Source organism: Telmatherina bonti, assembly GCF_933228915.1.
Source record: "Telmatherina bonti genome assembly, chromosome: 19".
Taxonomy (NCBI): Eukaryota; Metazoa; Chordata; class Actinopteri; order Atheriniformes; family Telmatherinidae; genus Telmatherina; species Telmatherina bonti.
Genome location: NC_136617.1, coordinates 19,868,631 through 19,896,151, shown reverse-complemented (window position 1 = coordinate 19,896,151; position 27,521 = coordinate 19,868,631). Strand labels below are relative to the sequence as shown.

Genomic DNA, 27,521 nt, shown 5'->3' with positions numbered 1-27,521 from the left:
CATCACATATTTTCAGCCTCAGGATCAATGCGACAAGTGAAATGTGAAAAACTTCACCACCGTTACTGCATGGTGTAAAATGCCACAGAGCTGAAAGCAGATGCAACGCGACATTGCAGTTAGCATCATACATGTGGAATCATCCTGATAACTTTCATTGTGGTCAACAAATGGAAGGTAAAGCTCCTTCAGCTGAACATGTTTTTGATAATGAATCACACAGGCTGGTGTGAAAAGCAGCAGGGGGAGGCTCATTATGCTATGTTGAAGTGCTTGTTGATAATGCATGAGGTATGACAGCTTGCGGATTGAATCGTGCATCTATGGCTGCAGGAATGGCTTTGTAGGGAGTTGAGGTGCACACATATGCATAAGCACAGACTCACAGCAAGCCTTTTTGTTCCAAACACAAACAGATAGACAAACAAGAGGAGGTGTAAATGCTACATGGAGCAGATGGGATGTACCTCAGGCGGTCACTGGAAACACACTCGATCATCTCACTTTGCAAACACAGACACATGCTGATGTTTACAGCTCCATTTTTTTTTATTTTATTAGACATGAATAGCCTCCTCATCATCACAGGATGAGACCTGAAGCAACAGGGACATATGTCAGGCAGCAAGGGCACAAACTGCCCTGATGGCATGACCTTATGTGCCTCCATGTCTGTGTGGAGGAGTCTGGAATGAGTAATAATAAGATAGGTATGAGTGCAAGGAGGAATTCCTGCGCAAAAGATGGGTAAAAAAAAAATCTCTGGAGTCGACATGTTTAGTTGGATATTGTTGCTTAATTAATCCTATTTGATGCAGGATGAAGTCGACTCACAGAAATGTTGCAGCTGCTTAAAAGACGGATCAGGAACAGCTCCCTAAACATTCTGACCTAATTCCCATAATATGTCACCCCATAACTGCAAAATGATGAAAGCAATCTCCAAAAAAAAAAACCCAAAAAAAAACACAGATTGTACTTCTGCTGACCCCGAAAGAAGAGGGCCCACACTGGAATTCATCCCGCAGGTCTTTTTTCTTTTTGTTGTTGTTTTCTGACTGGAGCTGACAGTGCGTGAAATGAAAGGCTTGCGCAGGGTTGTTGGGTCAGTATAAGAACTGAGAAATAAGCTTGGAGAGTTTGGAAAAAGGTAGAGAATTTACAGATATACAGGTGTGTGTGTGTTTCAAGCCATCCTCCTGGGCATCATCTGTACGTTAAAGAGTGGTTCAACATTTTGTGCATTCGCCGTCTTGCAGAGCGTAACATGAAAGCATGTTAACGCCACTAAATGTTTTCACCAGCTCTGTGCAAGAAAAGTAAATACTGTTACCCCTGCTTCACCTTTTCTTTTTCTTTAACAAGAAACATTAGAGCTGCGCATGTTCAAGACAATGACATCCTGAGCACTTCAGCACAGAAATGATTCCCCTGCCAGCCATCTTCCATCCCTGTTTAATATCAGGTAAGGTAGTGTGTTTGACATGTTATGACCCTGCCGGGCCACCTAAAGCACTAAGCAGATTTGGAGAGTAAAAACATGTTACATACAACTTAGTTTACAGTTTGGAGACACATATCAAACACTTAATTATAGCGGCTTTAAAATGTTGTTTTTGTTTTTTTAAAAATAAAACAAAACAACATACTGTGTCGACCACATGAGGGTGGAGAGCAGCCACTGCCAAAGTCTAAGTGCACGCGCAGGAAAGACTGGTTGTTTGAAATGCTCAAGTGCTTCCAAAGGATTCAGGTGAAATGTCTGAAATAAGCACAATGAGTGCAAGTGATGGAAACAACACTATTCACCTGTTAGACTGGATGTGGTGTAATAAGCACAATGTTAAACGTGTCTTTTAAAATGTCATATGTACCAGATCACACACACCATTTAATTTCCAAAGTAGCCAAGAGACATTGGTTAAGTGCTGAAATTGATCCAACTTGGCCCCAATTCAGAACATCACAGACGGTTGTAAGTTGTTATCGACCTAAAGTGATTAAAATGCTAAGTCTTAAGCCAAAACCTTTAACCTCACCAGAGCTGCAACCATTAAAGGACCAGAATGGAGATAATTCAGCAGAGCACCGATACCTTCAGACCTGGTGTTTGCATGTGAACTGGTGGAGCTCGAGTGTGAATGCACTCAAAACTGACTAAAAACACATTAGAGGTGTTCATGGATGCTTTTAGCCACATACTTACAAAAGCCTACATGCTAATGTGTCCTGGGCCATGCTGACAGAACGCAGAAAATCGGGTCAAAGCATCTATCATCTGAGAGGATTTGAATCTGAACCTCATATTGTAAGCACATTTAAAGCGCTACATTAATGCTATAAATAACATACTGTTCATTAATGACAGAAAATTAATACAACAACAATCAATGCATCCTTTTAAAGTGATGGGTTGTTTTTTTTTTATCACTAGGACAAGTGGCTCATCTTTTCTCTTAATGATGCAACATGTCCCTGGGCCCTGTGATGGACTGGCGACATGACCAGGGTGTACCCTGCCTCTCGCCCAATGATAGCTGGGTTAGGCTCCAGCTTCCCCGCGACCTTTAATTGGACTAAGCGGTTCAGAAAATGACATGACATGTCCAATTCATCTCTGATCTCTGAGCATTCTCCGTTGGCAACAACTAACTACCCACACTTAATATTGCAGGTTTCTATGAAGGCATTACTGCACAGTTTCCTCCTAGAAGCATCTCACCAGCTTCTCCCAGGTCCAGCAAATAGAACAAGAATATGACAAATTGGTGTGTGACTGCAGCGAATCGCAAGTACTTGTATATACTTAAAAACACAGGAAAGGGGGTTCTTGTCATACCAGTAAAAACTGGTGCACAGAGCGCATCTAAAGCCCAATAACAATATACTGAGGTAACACCGGCTGCTCTGAACCCTCGCTGTGGCCCGGCACACATAGAGCACATTTATATAAAGTCAATAAACTCCTTCTTTGCATGCACATGCAGCATTAAAAATACAGTGAGACCAGAGAAGTATTTATATCCTGCTTGAAAAAGTGTAAAAATCCAGTGCGACAGTCATTGAGTTCTTGAGGTCTACATGATTGTAATCAGACAAAACAGCCAATGAGATGATCCCTTTTAAAGAGAGGGCAAGTCGCCACTCTCCATTGCATATTTAAGTTATTAAATATCTATTAGGATCTGTGGCACAAATCCCCTTGAAATAATGAGTGTTGAGCCAATTAATACTTGGTGATTAAAGCCACCTCAGGCTGATGAGTGCTCTTCGTCTGTCTGCGTTTTAAAACACATTAATATTCACCCACTTCCACACAGAAAGCGAGGCCTGTTTAGGTTTTTGATGGAAACCACTTGGCAGCTCCACGCTGAAAACGGATCATCTCACCGACTGTTTCACACGCTGTTTGCTTTGAAACTTCCTTGATTTCCCAAACATTTCTAGATTGCACCACAACAGCGATTCTTCACGTTGACACACACTTATCTACAAGCCCTTGTAAGAAGGGAAGAGAGGAGTTATGTTTGGGAAAACAAAGAGAAAAGGAAAAAACAAAATCAAACAGACAAACACATTGAAACACAGTTTCATCTTAAGTTTGGATCAAAAAATTGTTTACAAGTTACAGCAAAGAGTAGAAAAGTCGCTCTTGCAACATCTTTCCGGAACAAAATTAAAAAAAAAAAAAAAAAAAAAAAAAAAAAAAAAAAGGGGGGGGGGGCCAAAGGGGCCCCTGAACGCAACACACAAGACACTGCTTTGTATCACAAATCGTTGACTTCTAGGTACAGAAAGGAGAACTCAGACCAGCCAGCACCAGAAACATTCTACCGTCGTCAATGTCTGTGTGTGTGTGTGTGTGTGTCACAACCACACATCCAGAGTTTCTACACACAACGTGGTGAAACTCCACGCTCGTCAAGGCACATTCAAGACTCCTCCGAACAAAACCAGGGTGAAGGGGGCTCTGAAAACACACAAGAACTCCTGTTTAGTCATTCGTGTTGATTAAAACAAATGAGAAAGAAACAAAACAAAAAAAAAAGTGCCCCCACTGTGTTTGCAGCAGGCATTTCACCCACTAACACCCCCCCTCCCCCAGAGGGAGAGCCCCTCCTCTTCTTATTGACAACACCTGCACTGAGAGCCAATAGGAGCAAAGACGCATAAACATCTCCTCCAGCTGAATTTAAGCTCATGCAAAGCCAATGCTGTGACCACTCCATTTTAGACATTTCCTGCTACTGTCACATGACCACAGACTCTGCAGAGCGCCACCTGCTGTCAGCTGTTGCATCTGCAGAACACAGGACGGCCTGCATGAAGGAAGACAGACAACAGTCCCTTATGTGTTTTATAGCCCCGCTGGAAGGGGGTGGCCGGCTAATCAGCAGCCATAGAGCCGAGGGGGGGAGCCTCCTGACTAAAGGCACAGCACACCACTTTGCAGACAAGTGTGGTTAAAACCCAACACAAGCAGGAAATTTGCAAGTACAAAGTCATATCACACCAATATATGGATACACACCGACACCGTAGCTTAGATATACTGAACTGCAGCTTAATCTGTATATATTGTAGCATATATTGACCTATATATGGATCGTAGAAGGTATATTCAGGTAGTAGCCTCTTGTTGCATACAAGTCTTGTCATGTATGAAGTATTGATCTCAGTGAGGATCAGGTACATAAACCAGGAATCCTTATAAACCTGTCAACATGAACTACGATTACAGCCATCACTACCTGGCAACTACACTGGACATACGCACGGAGAGTCCATCATAACTCACCACAGATGATTTTTATATCATCCATAAGCAGAATAATGCAATCTTGTTTTATTCAGCACATAAATCACAGCTCAAGCCTTTAAAAGGCAGCTGAGGTGTAAACACATCATTGGAAAACAAAGGAGAAGAATCCTCATAAGCCGTGCTATCGCTATGGGGACCATCTGGACTGCCTGTTGTGGGTATTTGATGGCACAAGTTTGATTTTGTTGTGCAAACAGGAGCTGGTTTCTTGGCTTTTTGTCATAGCTGATGGTTCCCTCAACATGGTTTCAGGGCTGAGAGAGAAGTTTAACATATATGAGTTAGATGGTCTGATCAGGAGGATGCTGCAATGAGGTGCCCTACGCATCATCGGAATGCCAGTTTGGGAGCAAAAAAATCAGAATCACAATCTTAGCAAGTCAGATTTTCTTCAAAACAAAGTAAATCATCCAGAAATCTCCCAAAAATTCACAAGTTCATCTGATGGTTGAATAATTAAAGAAAAATGTATATCAGTGATTTTCAATGCGGCATGTTTATTTTACCTTTAAGATTATTATCCTATAGTTTAATCCCATAAATCACCTGCTCGTCCACCCAAACTACAGTAAATGCATAAATAGTCTGCTTTAAGGTGTTTGTAAGTAGTGGACTTAAACAAATCTCAGTTCTTCAACCACATCACACAGATTTAGATCAATCCAGTGATATTTTCTCCCCCCCATCCTGAGCCCCCCCACCCGGGTGGACTGCATCACACTTTGGAAAACTCGGTTGCAATGTTTCTAATATTAAATAAAGGTTATCGTACTCCTGGAGCTTTTGTCTGCATCACATGTGCCAAAAAGGAACTTAAACTTGGGCAGATCCATGTTACGCAACATTATCATTCATTTATCCAACAAACTTTACTGTTGATTCTACTGGAAGTTTGTTGTGACACCATGACAGCTGATGTTTCATTTATCTGATCATTCAAAGTTTGTTTTTCTGTGTCCATGTTTCCTCAATACCACATAGAAATCTAAATCTGAATAAAGTTTATGATTTGCACTAATCAGTTATAAACTCTGATAAAAGGAGATTTAAAAAGCCAATTTAATTGTTCTGGCTTTTAAAAAAAACTAAACAAAACATGATGTGGTAGAAGATGAGTCATCGTATCATGTCGGCTCCCAGTCCAATCTTTTAAATGCTAGTTTGGGAAGCATATTGGTAGAAACTAAATAAACCACAATTCTATAATTTTCAGTTTTTACCATCAGATCCAAGTGTTCATCAGTCGAGCTTTCAGACCTTATCAATAGTCATTCTGCAGAATTTCATGTTTCACAACTTAAGGAATATTTTTAGACGAGGATTGCAGTTAATAAATATTCACAATCATTACCGTGTTAATGGGTCATAACAGCTGATGCATCTCATTTTGCTGATAAAGGCTGAATGTTTTGGATCAAAAGCTCAAAGAAAACAAGAAAATCAAGTCAAACTCTGACTATCTTCTCTTTCCCAAACTGAAAAAGTGTAATATTTTGTAATATTCTGGCTCTAAGTACTCATTTCATCTTCTGTATGTATAAAATTCATCAGATTTGTTCTGAAACCCTTGAACAAGGCAGTCACCAATGTAAACCACCGATGATGATGATGATGATGATGATGAAAAGAAGCAGTAGAAAGACGAAGTTTCAGGGCGATTTGCTCACTAACTGTGTCCGGACACTTGGTAGACTTGAGGCACGGTGTTTTTTATTTTCATGTTCCACAACAAAACAACGTGTACAAAAATGAACTTATGAGGACTCGTGGGAGAAACAGAACTGTGTGGGCATTTATTAGCACCTTGGTTTCTCCCTCCGCCGAGGCTGCAGCACCAGAACGCAGACCTGGGCCGAGTGTCCCTGAAAGCACCGCTATTCTAGTGCCACCTTCGGTACCGATGGCACCGAGGAGAGGCCAGTCCACAAACAAATCCTGCAATTCCTGAGAAACATGGCAGAGAATAAATTCATTTGGATGATCTTCTTGTAGCTTTATCTTATCGCTGATTTCCGCAGTGTTGGAAAAAATAAACATCCAGAAATAACTTCATTTAAAGTGAGCTGCCAGGAAACGCTGCTCGTTGCTTTTATCCAGGCCTGTCGGCGCCGCTCAGGACCAAGAGGACTTGTTTCTGGACTGCACCCTATCTCCTTCTGATGCAAGATTTTTCCAAACACCAGCTGAAGAGAACATAAAGCACCGCAGAGATGAAGAGAGAGCAGTGGGAAGTGAATGAAATAAAAAACAAAAGCAAACAGAAAAGTCACATCAAGCTGCTGAGTCTTCACCAACTAAATCATTCATGGTTTTTCAGGAGTTTCGGAGTGGATCCAACATGACACGGAGGCACGTCAGGCCCGGTGACAAAGGTGTATAAACTCCTCAGAAGGAACAACAGGAATGCTCCAAAGGTTGCGAAGGGGTCAGTCCACAAGCTTCCCCCTGGGGGACCCCTTGAGTGGGACCCCTCCAGGTCCCACTCAAAAAGAAAAAGCTTAGCCAGTAATGACACTTATCCTGGAGGCTTCCTCCTACAATAAATGCAATCTCCGTCAGCAGAACATGAAAATAAAAAGAATAAACAGTATATGTGTGTGTGTGTGTGTGTGTATTTTATATATATATATATATATATATATATATATATATATATATATATATATATATATATATATATATGTGTGTGTGTGTGTGTGTGTGTGTGTGTGTATATGAAAAAAGATAAAAATTAATATCTACTTTTGCTTTGAATTTAAACGTTTCTTTTTCTTTTTGTATATAATTTGTCTTTCTTCAAGAATATGTTCACATTGTACAAGGGCAAATGAGTTTTGAGATAATCTAAATGTTTCTGATTTAAACATCGATGTAATGACACAAAAGCACAATGATCTGCCTTTAAGGCTCTCTATATGTTCAGAACAACAGAAGCCAGACAGCTTGAACAGAACATCGTTTCCTCGCAGCAACACACACACAAACATGTCTTGTTCATGAGCTGGCAGACATACAGATCCATAAAACAACGAGAGCTTGGAGAGGATATAACTCTATATATACAGGTGAAAACAAACAAGAAAAAAAAAAAACAAAAAACAGATCATTCAGAGACAAATGTAAGAGCGACGCTTTGCAGATGTGGAAGTACTGTATGTCAAAATGGGCGAAGTTTATCAGCTGGTGTTGGTTCTTTCTGCTCCTGTGTGTGCATGCATGACGGAAATGCCAACCGAGATTCCACCATGCATTTAAACAACGATCACACAATGAAGAGTTCGCCGGGAACCACAAGACAAGGCGACCTGCTTGGTGGACACATCTGTCTGGACTTCAACACAGAATAAAGCAGATAACATCTTCAGTGACACTAGACTTGGTCCACATTTGTCATCTCAAGCCTTGTGAGTTTCTCTGCTTTTGAACAAAAGAAAAAAGCTAAAGTTGAAATTAACACAATGAAACGATAGGAAATCAAAAAAAGGAAACTTCATGAGTTATATTGAGAGATTTTGCTAAGTAACTGATCTGTGCTGTGAACATTAAACAACAAAGGGAACGAATCAGGCGTACAAGTTTTCTCTGCCACACTTTTCTTAAAAAACACTAATTCGAGAAGGGATGTGGCCACATTTGTCGTTTCTTTTTGCTGTTATTTTGCACTCGCTAGTAAAATTGGAAATTGAGCACACACAGTTGTACACAGAAACCATTTCAGCTTTATAAAATAGAGGGAGCGTCTTTGTCGTGTCTGTAAACAGGTTTTTTTTTTTCTCCTTGTTCCCTTTGGAAAAGTATAAAATACTTCGAGGAGGAGGGGGCTATTTGTCTCTGTTTCTTATGAGATGTTAATCTTTTATGCTGCTGACTTCCAGTACTGTCAGGAAGGTCTTAAACACACTTTCCTTTAGCAGGTTGGTAAACAGATTCATTCAAAACAAGAGGAAAAAATAAATCATCAAACATGGCACCTTAACAAAAGGAACTTTTGGGACTATCCCAACAGAGAAGCTGTTGGGATAGTCCTGCATATTATAATAACCCCCCCCAAGTTAAACTGCTGGTTTTTGCTTTCTTTAAAATCACACCCCAGATGAAACAACTGAATCAACTGGATAAAAAAGTGACGTAATCCTCTGCTTTGACTGCGTGGGATTACTTGTGTTTGTGTGAATGCTGCTGCGGTTTTTATGTGGTTTGGTCCATCTGCTTTTCTGGACAGTAAATTGGATCTTTTTGTTGTTGTTGCTTTCTTTCTTTTTTTTGTTTGTTTGCATTGATCATTCACCTTGTGTTTCTTTCTCTTCCCTCTTGTTCCCGCCCATCGGACAGTTCCAGTATTCCCACTGGGGCCGCAAACAGCGCTGCGGTAGCAGGACAGGCTATGATGTCGGTGATAAAACGATCACTTCAAAACGTCCAGAAATGAAATAAACACATGAGCAGGTTGAAGGGAAAACAAAAACCACAAGCTTCCCCTCCATGATTTCTTGTAACATCCTTCATCAAACAGCCCATTCCTCTTTTAGAAGAAGAAGAAGAAGAAAAAAAAAAAAGGTTTTTATGTTGTTGATAAAACACACAAAAAAGCTTTTGGCCTCTTTTTTTTTGGACCCCTTCTTTGACAAGAGTAAAAATCAGAGCTGTACAAAACATAGAAAGATGCAACACTGAACCCAACATGGAAAAAAAAAAAAAAAGGAGAAATCTTTATATCTACTTTTTACATCATTTAGCTGCACTGGGGGTTTCCCACATCTGGGAATGAGGGGAAGAGGGAGGCAGTGTAAGGAATCCTGGACGGCAATGTGGAAAAACACAAGAAAAGAAAACAAAAATACAAAAAAATCCTGCCGTCCTTTGCACGCCTCCACAGCCAGAATGAATCAGTGGAGTTGAAATTGGAGAGGTGAGGACAAGGGCAGAGCCAGAGCTTGACGAATAGTTGCGATTGTGAGCTGGAAAAACATTTTTAAAAAAAACATTAAAAAAAAAGAAACTCATGCAAAATGATGCCCCCTTTCTCTGGACAACAACTGCTGCGCCTGGTGGTGCAGCGTTGCGTTTGGCATGTGATGATCAGTCAGTGAATCTCTGACAGGCTTTTTTCCAGCGGCAGGCGGTGCACCACATGTCGCGGTTCTCCATCCCGTACACCTTACGACACTTCTTCCCCTCACCGCGCACTTTCCGACTGGAGAGGAGAGACAGCAAAAACCGAAATGTTTAGATGGAAAACCCTGAAAATTCGTCAAATAGTTGAGTATCAGCACCAAACTTGTAAAACCTCAAAGTCAGACATTATATAACTGCATATCAGGACCAGAGAAAGGTATAAATCATAACAATGAAATACCAAACTGAGGATTTATGGTCAGATTGTAAAGTACTAATGAGTATTCAGTGTGTATTACCTGCAGTAGTCCATTGGGCTTTAGTTTATACATAATTACAGGTGAGCTTTGTCTCTGATTTCAGCTCAGTTTGCATGTAAAGCGACTCAAGATTTAGTTTACATACCAGGCTCACAGAGCAGATCAGGGACAAATCACATCTACAGCCAAAGTACAGGAGACAAATCACTCTCTATGTCATCTAAACCTCCTTTTATTTGCATCCACAACACAGCCAAGAGACAAAAGAAAGCAGAAGCAAAAACTCAGCACTCTTGCTCTGCGGCACCAGCTATTAAAACCCAGGCAGAACGATGCCTTCAAGTACATATCAATAAGTTACAAAGAGCTCCTGCAACAGCACCAGAGTTTGTACAGAGGGGAAGAGTGGGAGCACCAAGTGTGCTCTGCAGGACAGAAGTCGATTTGTCCTGCAGCATTTCTGACGTTCTTGTTGTGTTCTGAGCGACTGCCTGTGTGGGATGAAGAATATGGAATGATAACCCTTGGAGATGGGTTTAGGATTTTCCCATATTTTAGGTGCTTAACTTGTGAGATTCAGTGGAACAGTGCACGACGCCTGCATTGGGTACAAAACAGCATTCTGACACAGCTTAAACAAGTTAAAAAATGAACATCAGCACAAAGCCACAAATCAAACATCTGACTGCGTTCAGGAAACATCTTCATGTATGAACTGTAGGACTGCAGCGTCCCAGGAATGTTCTGGATCAGGGAAACTTATCACCATTCTTTTATGTTCATTGCAACAGCCCTCACATTTCCATCTGGGACTTTCTTGCTGTGAAGTGCATATGAAGACGGACAGAAATTAATAAACAGGTTCATAAAGTCCAGCTAGTTTGAGAGGTGACCTGTGAAGAGCCATGCTGCGAATATGTAACAGTTTTCGCCACATGAGTTAAGATCATCTCAGTAAGGGTTATTTTGTGTTGAAAATTAGATTAGATGCACTGTTTTCAGTTGATCCTTCGTTAAATCTGATATTTCCTTTGTCTTTATTCAGCCTAACAAGCAAAGGCCAGATGAGACGCACTGAGCAGCGGGGTCCAGTACCTGAGGGCTGCAGTGGCTCTCGGAGGAGATGAAAGCACAGCGATGGTCTGGGACCGCTGTTCGCCGAATCCTTGGCTTTTACTGGGCGACATCTGAAGAGAGAGCACGTACGCGTAAACATTAAAAACCACAGAGGAACACAGGTCAGTAAGTTTTCGGGTGCAGGTGTGCTCCAGCTTCCTTACCGTGCTGCCGGTGAAAGTGACAGGAGGCGACTGCCAGGAGATGCTGAAGCTGGAGCTGTTGGTGGGGGTGAAGCTGGTGGAGGCAGAGTTACTGCTGCTGGATGGGATGGACACTGGAGCGGTGGCCTGAAAGCAGAAGTCCAAATGGCACAGAAAATGTTGAACAACTTTTAATTTCTTGTTTCATTAGTCAGTTAATGTATAAATCACTAAGCCCAGACTTCTGAGTATGTTTTCCGTTCACATCTTAACAATTACTTTGATTCATGTTTTTACTTTTTATGAACATTGTGCTTCAACATGGAGAATTATTTATTCATGTAACTCTAAATAAGATTAATGGTAAGATAAATTTTAATAAAGAGGAACCATCAGCACCAACAGATAGTTATTTATCACACTATATTACACTTAAAAGTGCTTAAAGGTAGAGTATGTAAGATTTTCAATATTTTCAGAATAAATTAACTAAAAAAATAACTACAATCATAATTAGATAGTTTTTTAAACATGTAGGTTCCAGTCTGTCCTTATTTGATGCGTTATTAAATTACAAGTTTAATTAATGACAAAGACGCTTCTTGAATGTTTTCTGACCAGTAAAAAAAAAGTACTTTTTTCCACCAGTAGGGGGAGTATAAGCCCATTTATTGCAGAGCGGCTCTGAGCTACAGCTCACAAGCGATTCCTGCCCTCATTGGAGCTGGCAAGGAGGAGGGGTGAAGGGTGAGTTTTGCTCATTACTGCCAACCTGTGGTCGTTTGTGGAGGTAGCAGTTTTGTGGTTTTGCTCACGACCTGGTGTTTGCCACCTGGTGGTGGAAAGAATCGCCTTGAAATCTTACATACTCTGCCTTTAAATACACACTATATTTATCACTGCCTGATGATACACAACAACTGTTAGCACAGACAGTAAGACCATCAGAATCTGATTATTAACCCATTAAAAAATTAAATGCTCATTTTGTGAGTTTGGCTTCTGAACTCTGAGATGGTGTGTGCTTGTGTGCACTAACCTGGTAGGCATGGTCTGTATGGATGAGGTAGAGAGCGCTGGGCGCGGAGCGGCTAAGCGGGGTGGTGCCACCAGCATGAGGCTCCTTGGCGTCAGAGGGCTGCAAGGGTCGCTGGGAGTCTGGTGGCTGGCTGAGAGCAGGGAGTGGCGATGGGGGAGGAGGAGGAGGAGGAGAGAGGACGGATGGCGACACAGGCGACAGGCTGCTCAGCCCGTCTGCCACAGAGTCCGTGTTGAGCTTGATTTCCGTGTAGTAGAAGTCCTCTTCACCGTCGCTGCAGTCTGAGTCACAGTTACGTCTAGAGAGATGGTGCAGAAAGGATGACGGTGAAAAAGTTGTGTGACGGGAAAACAAGTCAGGACAATGTCACAGGACCTTTTGAATATCAATGATCTGCTGTTCTGACAGTGAAAGAAGCTGCGCGTTGAGGAGGCTCAAGCGAACGACCCAAACCCCTAAAGTGTGTAAAGTGTATTGGTGTCTTACCCCAAGTGGATGGTGCGAATGTGTCTCTGAATACCTGCGGTGGTACTCAGCACCTTTCCACAATTCTTCCACAGGCACTTGAACATCACCTTCATGGAGTTCTGCAGGAAACACAACAGATGAACGCTCAGCGTGTTGCTCCCTTCAAAGAGAAGACGAGGATTCATCTTCTAACCGGCACCGCCATCACTGTCACCAAATACGCTTACCTTTAAGATCATTAAGATATTAACCCAAGTTTCAGTTTCCAACTTCTAAATAGATTTTTAATCAATCTCCGGTTATAACTGTGCGATTGGTGATAAAAATGAAGCTTGTTTTTAGTTTGGATTGGTTTGGTGTTTGCAGCAGCATCAGTGATGTCTCTAGGAGACGGGGAAGAGAAGAAACACTGGGACGGTGCCAGTTCGTCGCGAGCTTTGGGGTCAAACCAGTTCTTGTGAACTTGTCCGAAAGACATGTTGAGTTAACTGGTTAAACAGCCACATCAGTCCCACTGAGCCAGACACCAGCTGCCACACCAGCTCCCCACACTTCGAACCAGTAATTAATAAGTGGTCAATTAATCAGCTCTTTTTGGCAGACTTGCTGGCGGCTGATTACTTCGAGACAACGGTCTCTGATTATTTCGGGAAATCTGCGAACAAAAAATGAATGCAGGCACATCTGCAGGGCAGGCGCCGTCATCTGTTTACCATGGAACAATGGTTTTGATTAACTGTGAACATGTGTTTTGTTGACACATGTTTATTTCAAATAAGTGTACAGAAGGCAGAATACAGGACTGAACTAGTAAAGCGAATGAAGACAACTCAAACAAACCGTCAAAGTAAATCCTCCATCATTTGGTAATATTATTGTAGTAGCATTTTTTAAGGAGAAAAAACCCAAACAAAACAGAGTAACGGAGTAGCTGTTTTTTATATGAGACACTGGCCAATCATTTTTTTCCAAATACACCAGTTAGCCGCTATGACGTAGTACACTCAGACTTTCTGCCTCTGGCATCTCATACAACGCGTGTGTTTACTTGGCTCTGCCAATAACAGGCACAAGACTCCCTGCAAGCATCCGAAAAGAAAAAATTACAATCAAGGAGTAGAACAAACGGAACAGCTTAATGTGACTGCACTGCACCAACTTGAGCTGGAATAAAACATGTATTGTACCAGAATTTTCCACTTTAACTAAAGGCTGTAGCAGCGTAAACAGTAGGTTTGTATTTGCACTTCCAACCAAAGAAAGGGTTGAGAAAAATAGAAAAGATTTATTTTCCATTAACCAAAAATTAAAGAAAGCTAACCTAAACTAATTCAAACTAAACATAACAATAAAAAGTGGTCAAAGTTCGTAGCTTTCCTATTGCCACACCTAAAACCCAAAAAGAAGCGTGACTCACTGTCTGAACGTGACATTTCAATATGTCCAACAAAACAACTTCTATCACCAGAGGAAATCTTCATATTATTCATAACTTATTCCAGAATTCAGAAATTGGTAACTTAATAATATTTATTTTAATTTTCTATACAGCTAAGTCGAATTCAGGCTCGATTCATCCCAGCGATCATCGGGCGAAAGGCGAGGTTCACCCTGGACAGGTTGCCAGTCCATCACAGGGCCAACACAGCAGGACAAACAACCAGTCATGCTCGCATTCAATCCAAGGGAGATTTTACAAGAGATCACTTAACCTAAAAGCGTGAGTTTGGATGGTGGGAGGATTTAACAAACAACACACAAAATACAGTTAATTACACAGTTACCTTTCAGCCACATTTAAACAAAGGAAACAAGTAACACCTGGGACTTCCAGCGAGCAGGGGAGTGGGCTGGATGTGTCGACATGACGCAGGATTCTGGTAAAATTTCCCATTTTCTTAAGTGCACACATGCAATATTGATGAGAGCGTACAGAGTCTCATATGTCAAAGAGCAGATGTTGCTTAGTGGCGTTCTGGCCAATTAATGGTATGTTGGGTTCATCAGTCAAACATGGAGACAGAAACCTTCAAGTGGTTGTTCTAAACAATAGACTGATCATATTATGTCAAATATCACCTTCTTTGCACAGTTTTGCCACACACATGGCAAACAAAGGAATTATAAACAAGCTCACGCTGCTGGTTCATCTTTCCATTGAGCTATACTGGCCTCCATGCAGGCAACGCTCCTTTTTGTTCATCAACTGTAATTACATACCGGCTTCCGCGAGATATTGCATATTTTTTTTCCAAGCAGCCAAAAGCCCCAAGAGCCTCCTCTGTGCCCTCGTGCCCCCCAACTCTGATCCACTCGAAGCAGCCCTACAGGCCTGTCCATCAAACTTTTGTTGAGGGAGCTGATTTAATTTTGACAAGATGGTTTTTTTTCCGCTCACTTCCTTTCAGAAACGCACGCACACAGCAATCATCTGTCCCCCGCGTATTGTTTCGTCTTTGTAACAAAAGCCTATTTTGTGTGTTGCTCAGTGTAAAATGTGTATATATGTGTGCGTGAGACAGCTCTCTTTAAAGAAACACTTCACAGTTAATTAAACGGGGGGCTTCAAACAGTATTGTGTTGCCATGAGAAAAAGCGCGAGAAAAGCGTGCAGATAATTTTATGTGAAATGTTTCACTGTCCATATAGCTTGTGTAAGTGTTTATTAAAGTCGACGTGGTTATCTAAGCTGGTAGAGAAGCCGTTTGTCTCCATCCCCGGTCCACTTTGTCTTCCTTTTCTCTCTTTAATTTTTAATGTGTAAACCATCATGTCATCCTCTTGCCCTATCTGAATGTCTCTGTCTATCCCACCGTGCCTTTGTCTCTTATAAATCCCCAATTACTTCATTTTGGTGCGCCACCATGGAGCTGACCTGTGAGTACTTATTGATTTTTTGAGAGAAGACATGATGCTGGAGGGATCTTTGTGTTTGCTGTAACAGGTATTAAAATCTTTACGGGTGTTGTGGAGAGACTGTGTGTGCAGTCCGAGTGGTAATTATGAAAGGTGGATGTTTGGGGAGGATGCACATAAAGAGACAGGCCTGAGGATACAAGAAGGGATAGATGGATGACATAGTTGGCAGAGCAGAGCACAACAGCACTGATAAGGAGTAAACACAACACACAAACATCAGAAAAACTATTGGGTAGATGTAAGCGGTCAGTGGTGTGTAGAAAGGAGACAAGGGGAAGTGAGGAGTGAGAAAAAGTGTTTAACAGGGTTGGAAAAATAATTATGACTACTTAGGCGCAAAGCGGCAGAAGGTCACTTTCTATTCTAGTCTATGTAGGGTTGTCCGATATTATTGGCATACCAATATTATCGGCCAATATTGATATTAAAATGCAATGTTAGAAATTAACAATGTTAATCTTTTTACTTTTTTTTTTTTTTTTAATGACATCACCTTTACACAACATGCACATATATAATAAAGCCTTCAGCTAAGTCTCCTCTAAGTGAAAATGATAAAACATAAAACATATCATGTAAAGTTTTCCAGATATTTTTGTTTGTTTGGTACTACTTACTTCAAAAATATCGGAATCGGTTGATATCATTATTAGAAATTAGGAGTTAGAAAAGATCTGTATATTGGGTATTGATTTAAAAAAGCCAATATCGAACATCCCTAATGCTATTTTATTCTATTCTGTAATTTAGCAGAGGCTTTTTTCCAAAGCAACTTACAACTTACTGATCTAAAGAAGAAACTTCTGAACATCTGTGAAATTAGCAGTTTTTATAAAAGTTTTCTCATTTTGGATTAATTCACACATTAGTAGCCTTTTCTTTAATTTCAGTTGTTTTATTCTATATTTCAGCCTTTCACAAACCATTAATGCAAGTTTAATTGCATGACTGTTTTTAGTTTGAAAAAAACAATAATTCAGTAATAAGTGTTTTAACAAACAAAATCTGTCCTGAAAATCTCTAAGATAAGCATCCGGGATGTTTGTTTTGAACGTTGACTTACTTGTTTCAATGACTTTGTATTTTTTTTTTTGGTTATTCTTGACCACTTAAGCTGGACTTATAACTCACTGCACCTCTGTTTGTAGCATAGTTCTTTGGAAGTACTCCTTTGTGGTTGGATGGTATGTGAGTAGCTCTTTATGCAGCATATATGTATAGTAGGGCCGGCATAACTGCTGATGAAATGTGCTCTCATACTTGAGCGTATTGTATTGTAGTTTCTCACAGCTACTGTAACTATCGCAGCTATAGACCTTATGCAGACACTGCATGAGTATAAATCCAGTTTTACAACTCTTCATTTGGGATTGATGGATACTAAAACATGCTAACTGATAAAAACCGACATTTTGAGGACATTATAGTAATGTAGAAGCAAATGGACACAGAATTCCAAATCTGATGAAGAACTTTCTAGGGATCTTTTTAAGAACACATTTAGGACAGAAAAAGGTTATTTTTTGCCTCTATTGTTGTCTTGCTTTGCTTATATTCCAAGAAAAACAACCATATAATAACCATGTTTCATGCAGCTGACTCTGCCCTCACTGGTTTCCAACGGTTACCTTGCGCTTGCGAGGGATGGGCTCATCAAAGAGCAGGCTGCTGCCGTCCTGCTCATCTAGACTGGGGTCTTCAGGTCCTGCAGGGCCGGATCCTGCTCCACCCAGGCTGGGTACACGGAAGGGCTTGAAGCTGTCGGCAGAGAGTGGCGGCGAAGGCGTGGATGGATTGGACTGGTCACTGGGGGCAGACCAGCTCCAGTAGCCCCCCGAGGAGCTGTTGCTGGATGGGGTGAAGGGTCCAGCTGAGCCGTTGTCCTTCCATGAGCCACTCAGACCCTCTGGAGAGAGGAACAGTGAAGAAAAAGATATAAGGAAAAGAGGTTGGAAGTAGGAGGAATGAGAGGCTGATCGTTACAGGAACGCAAACAATGGCTGGGACTTTATTTTCAGGCGTTTATTAAGGACACCAACATATCCAGATACTTCTGTTTACACTTCTCATAGAGGAGCCTCACAGCAACACCGCTGACTGTGACACAGGAAAATAAAAGTTACTCCCCTGCTCTGTGATTCCTCTAAGACACTTCCAAGGTCTTGTTTTTATAGATCAAAGGCATGTTTCTATTGAATATCAGCCGAAGGAAAGGATCTCACTTTGTAAAGATAAAGGCTTATGTGTGTGTGGATATAAAAGTGTACGTGTGTGTGCATAAAAGATGAAGTGAGAGAGCTCCAGCTTTTTTAAGTGAACATTTTTATAAGTGCACAGTGGGGCGTCTTATCAAACACCTGTCTCAGCAGCAGCATTTTCCATGAAAGGCTGGCTTACTAAGAGAAAAAAAAAAAAAAAAAAAGTCTGAAATTGTTTTGTGTTGCGCTGTTATGAATAAAATAAAGATAATAAGCATTTTCAAGCAAATAACATGACTGGCTGCACTGAATTTAAAAAAAAAAAAGCGCACACTTCAAACATGTATAGCTGGTATTTCAAATCCAGTTCATGCATGTGTGAACCCGGCTGCTTGATAGAGCGGACAGTCGCATGTGACTGTGGTTGCGGGGCATTCTGGATTCCTGCCACCACGTTGAGTGGCTGAGATCCAGACTCTTTGTGTTTCTCTATTGATTTGAGCAATTCATTGACGAGGCAATCCTACAGCACAGCAGGTGGCAGTAATATATCAGCCAACTCTTCCACATGCATTCACAAGATAACAGCTGTGACGGAGGGAAATGTCAGCATACACAGAACATACAAATTATTGACTTGAGGTGGAGCGACTTGTCCGTGTTTGGTTGTCACAGGACTTCTGCTGTGACAACCCCCACAGCTTGTACTTCAGTAACTTACCGCTGACTTTGACAGGTGGACTCCTAACTAGTGGGCTGGTGGAGAGACTTGTCAGGACCATGGCAGCCGTCACCTTGTCCATATCCACTTCCTCCTCTGACCGTCTTGCAAAACAACAAAAAAAAAAGAAGGAAACTGTTACTGATTATTATCTTTTACCACTCTTTTCTTACAAATGTTATGATACTGAACATTGTGATGACAGTTACTTGCAGAATAAATGATGTAAATAAACTGTTTTTGCTGTTTTCCGTTGTTCTTATGTTAGCAGCCACCTTTTTGCTACAAGTGAAAAATCTTTCTTCTTTGTTCTTCCACAAAAACAAAGAACAACAACCTTGTGCTGAACGGCATTGCAACTAAATCAGATGTTAATGTAAACAGATGCTTTATCTCCCTGCTGTTGATCAATTTTTATAAATTAAAACTTGTTACTATTTAACCACAGAAGACATTGCAAATGTGGAAAACATGGTGGATGAAAATGTGATGATTCAGTTAGTTTATTCCATCTGTTTTTAAAGCAGGGAACAAGAATAACTCCAATGATGTGCAAACAGATGACAGATCAGATCGATGTGAGAAACTCTGGTTTATATGATCAGATTAAAAAAGCAACATCCATCACACTACTCACATGGCCAAAGTCACACAGACAAACAACCTTGTGAGCACTTGTGTTCTTTCCCTCTTTCTTCCAGATGTTTTGGGACAAAGAGCAGACCTTTTGTTCTGCATACTGCCCCCACTCTCTCACTAAAACAAAATAATCCAGTATCCACTGGATAAATCAATAGTTAACAGCTGAAATCCCACACTGCAAATGGAAATAAAAGTGTCATGTAACTAAACCACATAGATGTGGATGATAGCGTTCATAGTACACAACTTATCAATCCAAACGTCAGACTGTAACAAAATCCACCCAACGTTTGTCTCATTTATTTAACATGGAGAAAACGTAGACTTGAAGACAGGCATCTTAATCTACTGGCATGTAGCATTCCTAAAAGAGAGATAAGATCCCTGTGATCAAAGAGATGTCATCAGATTTATCACTGACACCGTACCTGTGCTTCATGTTCACTATAATCGTGAAAAGCTTTGTGTGTGAAAGCCAGGGAGGCTTCGATGGTGTGCGGCTGCCAAATGATCACACAAGTCTATTATGATGATGAAATCTTCTGCCTTAAAGGAACATGACATCAGTCATCCCCAGTTTTCATGAGATCAGATAGAGATGCATCTTCATAGCTATGCGTACAGTACAGCACCAAACTGTTAACATAAAGAAGATACTATTTACTTCCTCAACCTAAGTAAAAAGTCAAACAAATGCTATTTTAGCTCCGGCAGTATAGAGAATTGTACTTCTGCGACGCATTTGTGCAAAAGGTCACTGTCTAATCAACCGTATGGGGAAAGAAAATGGCCACCTTTGCCTCCTCACCAGGTTTTCCTAATTCAACCACTACTGGTTTGAAATAGACAGTCAAAGCAGACAACAGCCTGGTGCTGAAGTTAAGACAACTGACATATCTGCAATGCCGTCCAACACCTGCTGTTTGCACATATCTGCAAACTGAACGGATAACATGCACAGAAAAAAAGCCTCACCGTGTTGTTTAAATATATTGTACAGTTATACTGCATAGTTATAGATGTAGACTGATGAAGACCTTGGAGACATGAGATAACTATCACTGCCCCTCAGACTGGAAGAACAACATAAGACCAAGACGGGATGCACAATAATTAGTTTTAGCTTTAAGGCATAAATGCCCCCCCCCCCTCAGCATGATTGCAACCAGGAAAGTCAAAAATAGAACAGAAAAACGGGGGAAAGTCCCGTACTCCACATGCTCAACAGCATGTTAGAAGATTAAGTCAACTTAAAACTGCTGTTCAAACAGAGGCTTCAAGAGAAAAGCCTTAAAACTACATTATATTTTCAGTCTCGTGTTAAATAAGAGTGTTATTCATTGTTTTGAGGATGACAATTGATTGATCTGCTTCACACAACTGATGTTTAGTTTCTGTGCAGCTCCGCTCAAACCTGAGACGGCTTGTTAACCAAAGCAGCTCTCAGTACGTTGCTCCAGATGTGAGCTTTTATTTTTGGCCTCCGAGGACTGAAGGCCTGAGTGAAGAGCTACAACTAACAGAGCTAACGGGGATTTCCAGAGTCCTTTTCTGAGTAGAAAAAACAAAAAGAAAAAAGAAACTTTTCCAGGGGATTATTTTTGGAGTGCAGCATTTTTATAAAAAATGCCCACAGTCAACTACGCCACAATTTTCACAAACATAAGACATCTTTATATGTATTTTATGTATAAAGAACCTGTTTTGTCGATTATCAACTTTAAGAAAAATAAACTGGATGCTCTGAAAACAGAACGAACACTGAAACTCAGAACCAATATTATTTAGTATTTTCATTTAAAAGAAAAAAGCTGCCAGATCTCTGCATAAAGCGTAGTTTGGTTTGAGTGTGATGGCACTGGTCATTGTCAATGCAACTCAAGTGACAGAATTAAATTATATTTTAAGTGTTTATTTTAAGTGAATTATGCAAATGAAAGTGTATTTACTTCACAGGAAAAGGAGCAAGCGACAGGAGAAGAGAGTGTGGTCTAACAAAGAAAGAGGCTCAGTCTCCATTAGCTGATGGCTAATTTATTACCCTTCCTGCTGCTGAATATGATGTCATTACAGCCTCCATATAAATCAAGAAAAGAAGCTGCACACACACAAATGCCACTTTCAGCGATAACCCCCCCCCACCCAGTGTCGCTGTAAAACCACTTCCTGGTCACCTTGGGAGGCAATCGTGTGACAATAGATATCTTCTCCATGGCAACAGTGACAGACAATAACGACTTCGAGATTTGTCTATGTGGAAATATGAAAGCGTAAATCTCAGTAAAAGACATTAGTAGGATTTATAATGAAGATGTAATGTATGACATGGAGGAACAGAGATTTTCCCAAATCACATTTGTCATTAGTGGTCTTATCAAACTTAGATCTTCTGCTAGTGGTTATTAAGGCTGGAATTAAAACACACAGAGTGTGTGTGTGTTGGAAAGATATGATAGGTGATAGGATACATGTCACACAGGAGACAGGGTGGGATGGCTAATGGACTGGTAAGTGAATTCTGAAAAATGAGTTTCATACACTGAAATGTTTGTCACCTTGAGTGTGTGTCTGAGTGTTTGCACTTTAATTTTCTCACTTTAATCGTATGCAATAAACATCTTCTGGTATCTGACCCGAGGCTTCCCAAAGGAAACATTATCCTGGACGTATGGCTTCATCGACAGAAACTACACTGAAAGTAAAGAGTTGTTTATTAAAGCTGATAGCACGAAATAGAAGCATGTAATTTCATCTTGCTGTCGGCTATTTAAACATGGAGAGTAAGTTTATACTGAACATGCATTTCTTTTTTTTCTTTTTTTTTTAAATAAGACCATTAATTTAAATATTCTCTGTTAAAGTGGCAGTGACATTCAGGATGACTTTACTGTATCCAATTTACAGCTGACCTCAAGTATTTTTTTGCAAAATTGCAGACTTTAAGACATTTCATTTCACATGCACACACTAACACACTTCATATTAAAAAGGTACCAGACTTGTGACTGGGTTACATGTTGATTATTTCAACTTTATATCTAAATGCTCCCACTGGCACAAAGGTAAATACTTTTAATTAAAAATGCCAAGACGGCACACAGACAAGACAATTAAGCTTTTGTGTAACAAGTTTTGTCATAAATTGACTATCTGCGTGATATTGTTTCAGGAAGAAATCATGGAGAAATAATGCAGCAAATGTTTCTATTCAAGAGGCTGAACATGATTACTTTGAATTTTTGCCCTCAAAATTACCACACAATTGATCTTTATGAAAATTAATCAACAATCAAACTGACCTTTCAAAATCCAAAGACAATGCAATCAAGCCGAGAAGAGAAAAGTTTCAAAAACAAGATAGTTCACAAAATTCAGACAGTTAGGTTGAATGGCGCACACGCTTTTTTTTTTCTTTTTTTTTTTTTTTTTTTTAAATCAGATGCCAAAAAATACAGATGTCAATCTGCTGTCCACTCCCACACAGTCCTTAGGCGAGGTCTTATCAGACAAAAAAGTCTGACCATGTGTTTGAGTGGACAAAGATTGTGTCATTTTGGAGTCAATGTGACTTTGCCCCCCCCTTGTATTTTTATTGTGTTAAATGAAAGCAGAAGGAAGAAGTAGGAATTGAAGTAGCAACACTTGGTGCATTTGTGACTAGGAACCACAAGAGCTACCAGTTTTCCCAAAGATAATATAACACAGACACTGACTAAGCTCTGAGAAAATCATGACAACATGAAAATGGCAGAAATTGGAAACTGAAGCAGCTGGAATAAGAAGCAGAGATAAGACGGTTTTAACCTTCTGTGGGCAGAAGTAAAACAACAGCTCCCTCTTCAGTCACTGTGATGAGTTTAGAGAGAGATTTGGCCGTTAGCCAAGCTGTCAATGAAACGTCTTGTATTGCTGCACGTCCCTGACCAGATGTGGGCACTGTTTTTAGGTAACATGAGTGAATTTGGCTGAACAAAGAGCCTGCATGAGAACAACTGAGACGGGAGACGGGGTCATGTGTGTGTGTGTCTGAAGTCGAGTCGCCACCATTGTGGGGGACAGGCAGTGTCCAGTTTCAAGCAAAACACTGTGCAGGCAAAGAAAATAACATGAGTTCATGTTACTGTGATCATCATGAAAGGCGGATAGGGAGCAAAAGCAATGTGGGCTGGCTTTTGCTTTTCCTCACATTTTTAATTTTCTTCTGCATGTTGACAGAAAAATCCAGTGCTGTCATTCCTTTAGGGGGAACTGTGCTACTGTTTGGGGGAAAAACACTAAAATGGTTCATTTATTACATTTGAATGCTCGTATTAAACCACAGAATTTTTTTCTCTGACGTTTACTGTTTTGTTTTTTTTAGTTTTTTTTATGTGTTTTGTTATTAATATAATTATGACATCATTCTGATTCTGCCAAATGTCATGTTCATGTATTTTCTGAGATGTTGTAACATTTGGTTGCTTTTTGAAATTATTTTGTTAAAATTTACTCCATTTTTGCATTTCTTGGTTTTACTTGTCCAGTGTTTTGTGCATTTTAGTGTTTTTCAGTCCTTTTTTCTGTGCTTTATGAACTCACTGATCTTCAATGTTGATGTTTTTCATGAGTTACTCTACAACATCATGTGAAATTACAGCCATTAAAATTCCAGTCACAGCAATCTGGCAATATTAAAGCAAAGCTTCACAGCGACTTTGCTTTCTTCTTCTACAACATTCTTGAAAACAATTTATTAAGTAACTTCTGTTGAAATCTTACAGCTGCCCAGGAGCTCAGGAGAACGAAGCTCATGCTTACAAATCTAGTGCTTATAACATTTAGGTGCCAATGCGACATTAAATATTCCTCTAATAAAAGATATTAAGAGTCAGACTAAAATAATGCCATGTTATAATCCTGGCAGGTTTAAATAAAACAAGATTTATGCTTTTATGAACCAACAGTCAAAAGCAGCTTTTTTTATTGAGTTATTTTTTAAACAAACTCTCTTTCCTAAACCTTTGAAGTTATATGGGCCAAGGTCGGTGTCAACACACACACACACTCTCATGGACAGACTCTGGCAGCACCAGTTTCTATGGCACCCAAAACACTATCAATCATTTCTAATAAAGGCAGCTGAAAGGTGTGGTGGATTTAGGAATTCCCCTGAAACACAGGCCAGTGCTGCCAAGCACACCCTTCACTCCTACACTCTTCAGTCTCCACTCGGCCCTCTTGCTCCTCTTCCTCCCTTCACCCCTGTTGGATTCCTTGTGCCTCTCTCTGGGCCTCACTAACTTTCCCTCCCACACTCGGAGCTCCTTTGACTTCTGTTACCAGATCATACTGTAAGCATAGTAAGTGAGCAAGCAAGAGTGTCTGTGAGCCTCTGTGTGTAAATATGTGTGTGTGTGTGAGTTTGGGTTGGCTTGTCTTTGATGCCGCGCGGTGTTGGGAGGTCTACTCGTTTATAACAGCCACTGGACTATGAAGCTCATTTCCTCCTCATAAGCTCCAATAAATCAGAAGCTCCTCGCATACTACGTGCTTATCCGTTTCTCCTGCCGTCTCTTACACACAAACACAAACATCATATTAGAAGCGCAAAAGGGGTCTGCCTATCAGAAAGGGGGTCTAACATGTATGAAGGGTATAGTTTTTGATTGGCGGGTGTGCATGAAGGGAGACTCCAGGTTTTTCATTGCCGTGCGTGCATCATTCAGCCATGCTGACAACAACAGTCCTTTATTAGAGAACAAGCCCGCAGAAAACGGCACTTGAATAAAATATCAAATACGGAATGATGCATCAGAGGAGGAAGCTGCCTTTTTTTGTGCTGGTTGCTATGCATAATGTAATGAGTGAGCTCTTGACCTACACGTACGAGGGTGTATATGAAGTTTGAGCATGTGCTGCCAGCAGCTGCTGGATGCTGTTTGCTTGTAAATTTGAGCACATGGCTTATAAGCAAAATCCACTTTTATGGCCACAATATGAATTTTACAGCTCATGGAGATCTCCAAAATAAAAGTGCAGCTCAGGTGTCACCATTTACCACAACATATCACACTTTTTCATAATTTGAAACAGGTTCACTGGTTTTCCAACATTGTTTTTTAAAAGAAAATACATTTTAATTTTAAAAAAACAAACAAAAAAAAACAGTTAAGCTACATGTTTGCTCAACATGTTTACATAATATTAGAACAACAAAAAAAACAAAAATAATTTCTCCAACTAAAATTGTCCTTTTAAATTGCATCTAAATGAGCTGATCTAAGCACACAACACAGGCTCAAAAGTCTGATATTTCTTTTTCTTTTTGTCAAACAGAAAAGTGTTTCTGAACAAAGCGGCTCCTATTCACACATTTTTTCTGATTTTGTTAGATGACCAAACACATCAGAAAAGATAACTGCAAAGCACTCAGCAAGGCTCCATATTAAAGTGCAACCATATAAAACATTTTTCAGATTGTTTTTTAATAAATTTCTAAATTATACAAACACAGCTTTACCTGACAAACTGGTCCTTTGTGTCACTTAAAGACTTAAAAGACTTGAAACGTGAATTCAGACTTTCATGTACGATGAACTCAGACAGAAAGTGACAGACGGTGTCTGGCGTTCTTCATTCAATAATTCACTGACCCTCCTGTGCATGTGTACAAGAACAAACATAGTCATACATATAAAACCTCACTCTTCACTCGCTTTTTAAAACTCGTTATCATTCATGTTTAATCCACTTTGATAATTACTTATTTCTACAATTGACGTGTTGAAAGTGAGACTTTTCTTTGTATTTACATTAAATCTTTACATCTTGATCTGGATAAAAGGTAACATTTAATGACGCCACAAACAGCAATGAAATTTTTTTTTTTCTACTCAATTTTCTGGCACATCAGATTGGTGTATATGACTGGTTGTTTAATCTAACCCCATGTGTGTTGTATTTTTTTTTTTTTTTTTTAAAGCTAAGTCAATCTGGTGCCAGTGTCAAACTGCGGTTTAAAAAGGAAAGTCTAAATGTTGGGGAACAATCAGATGCACACGTGTCGTATAAGTGCAGAATGTTGAACTTTTAGCGAGACAACACAAAAACTTTCATTCATTCATTCATTCATTATCCTAACCGCTTAGTCAGATTAAGGGTCGCGGGGAAGCTGGAGCCTGTCCCAACAGTCTTGGGCAAAAGGCAGGGTACACCCTGGACAGCTCGCCAGTCCATCGCAGAACACAAAAACTTATCAGGTTAACTTTTGTGAACGCTGATGAAGCATGACAAAAGGACAAACCTCTTACAGTGTGATTGAACTCTGGATCAACAGTCTACTCCTCTTCTTTTCAAAGCCTCTGACTTATACATCTGATCATAGCGCCCCCAACACTCACTGTATAACCAAAGTACTGTGTAATCTTCCAAGCCATAACAATGCATTTGGTGGCAGCCAGGGTTTTTGAAATAGGGACTGTGAGCATCTTTACCCGCACGCAGAACGGCTTTTGCAGCTTCAACGCCAAACCTCCATCAGATTCGCTGTAACTCGAGCTCTACAGTGAACTGTGTCCTACATCGGTATTTCTCCAACACTGAAAACGGGCTGCGCTACAAAATGTCAAGATACCCTCATCCAGAGCTGTTTCGAACAGAGTGGAAAAATTTCACACAGGATGGTGTTAAATTACAACACACAAGTGATAATGGAAAGAAAACAAAGAAATAGTCTTCTCCTATGTAAAGAATCGATCTTGTATTAATTAAATGTTTTGTTTCTTGATCAGGAGTAACTGCTGACTAGTACACCTTGTTTGCACAATGCGATTCAGAAGTTACACACACACACACACACACACACACACACACACACACACACACACACACACACACACACACACACACACACACACTCGGGAGAATGAGTGAAAATAGTTACTTTATGAGGCAAACTTATTTTTACCTTTCTGTGCAAATAATAGGCTAAATAGTGCCATCTGAAGAGACACCAACATGTTGCATATCCATAGAGACATTTTTGACTGCAAGATGAAAATACTTTGAAGCAAGTACAATGGGATGAGAGTGGCTGGTAT

The 27,521-nt window shown here is 40.3% G+C and overlaps 1 protein-coding gene across 1 annotated transcript in view; it reads right to left on the bottom strand.

Moving 5' to 3' along the window:
* Window positions 1-9,901: 9,901 nt before the first annotated feature.
* The window catches only part of znf704 (zinc finger protein 704), a gene marked incomplete at both ends in the record, with an annotated part of 53,500 nt that continues 35,880 nt past the window's right edge, over window positions 9,902-27,521 (bottom strand). The window contains 7 exons of the mRNA XM_079259157.1: window positions 9,902-10,016; window positions 11,293-11,384; window positions 11,478-11,603; window positions 12,496-12,793; window positions 12,982-13,082; window positions 17,511-17,788; window positions 18,802-18,905. Of these exons, the coding sequence (XP_079115283.1) occupies window positions 9,902-10,016; window positions 11,293-11,384; window positions 11,478-11,603; window positions 12,496-12,793; window positions 12,982-13,082; window positions 17,511-17,788; window positions 18,802-18,905 (1,114 nt within the window). The remainder of the gene's footprint in view (window positions 10,017-11,292; window positions 11,385-11,477; window positions 11,604-12,495; window positions 12,794-12,981; window positions 13,083-17,510; window positions 17,789-18,801; window positions 18,906-27,521) is intronic.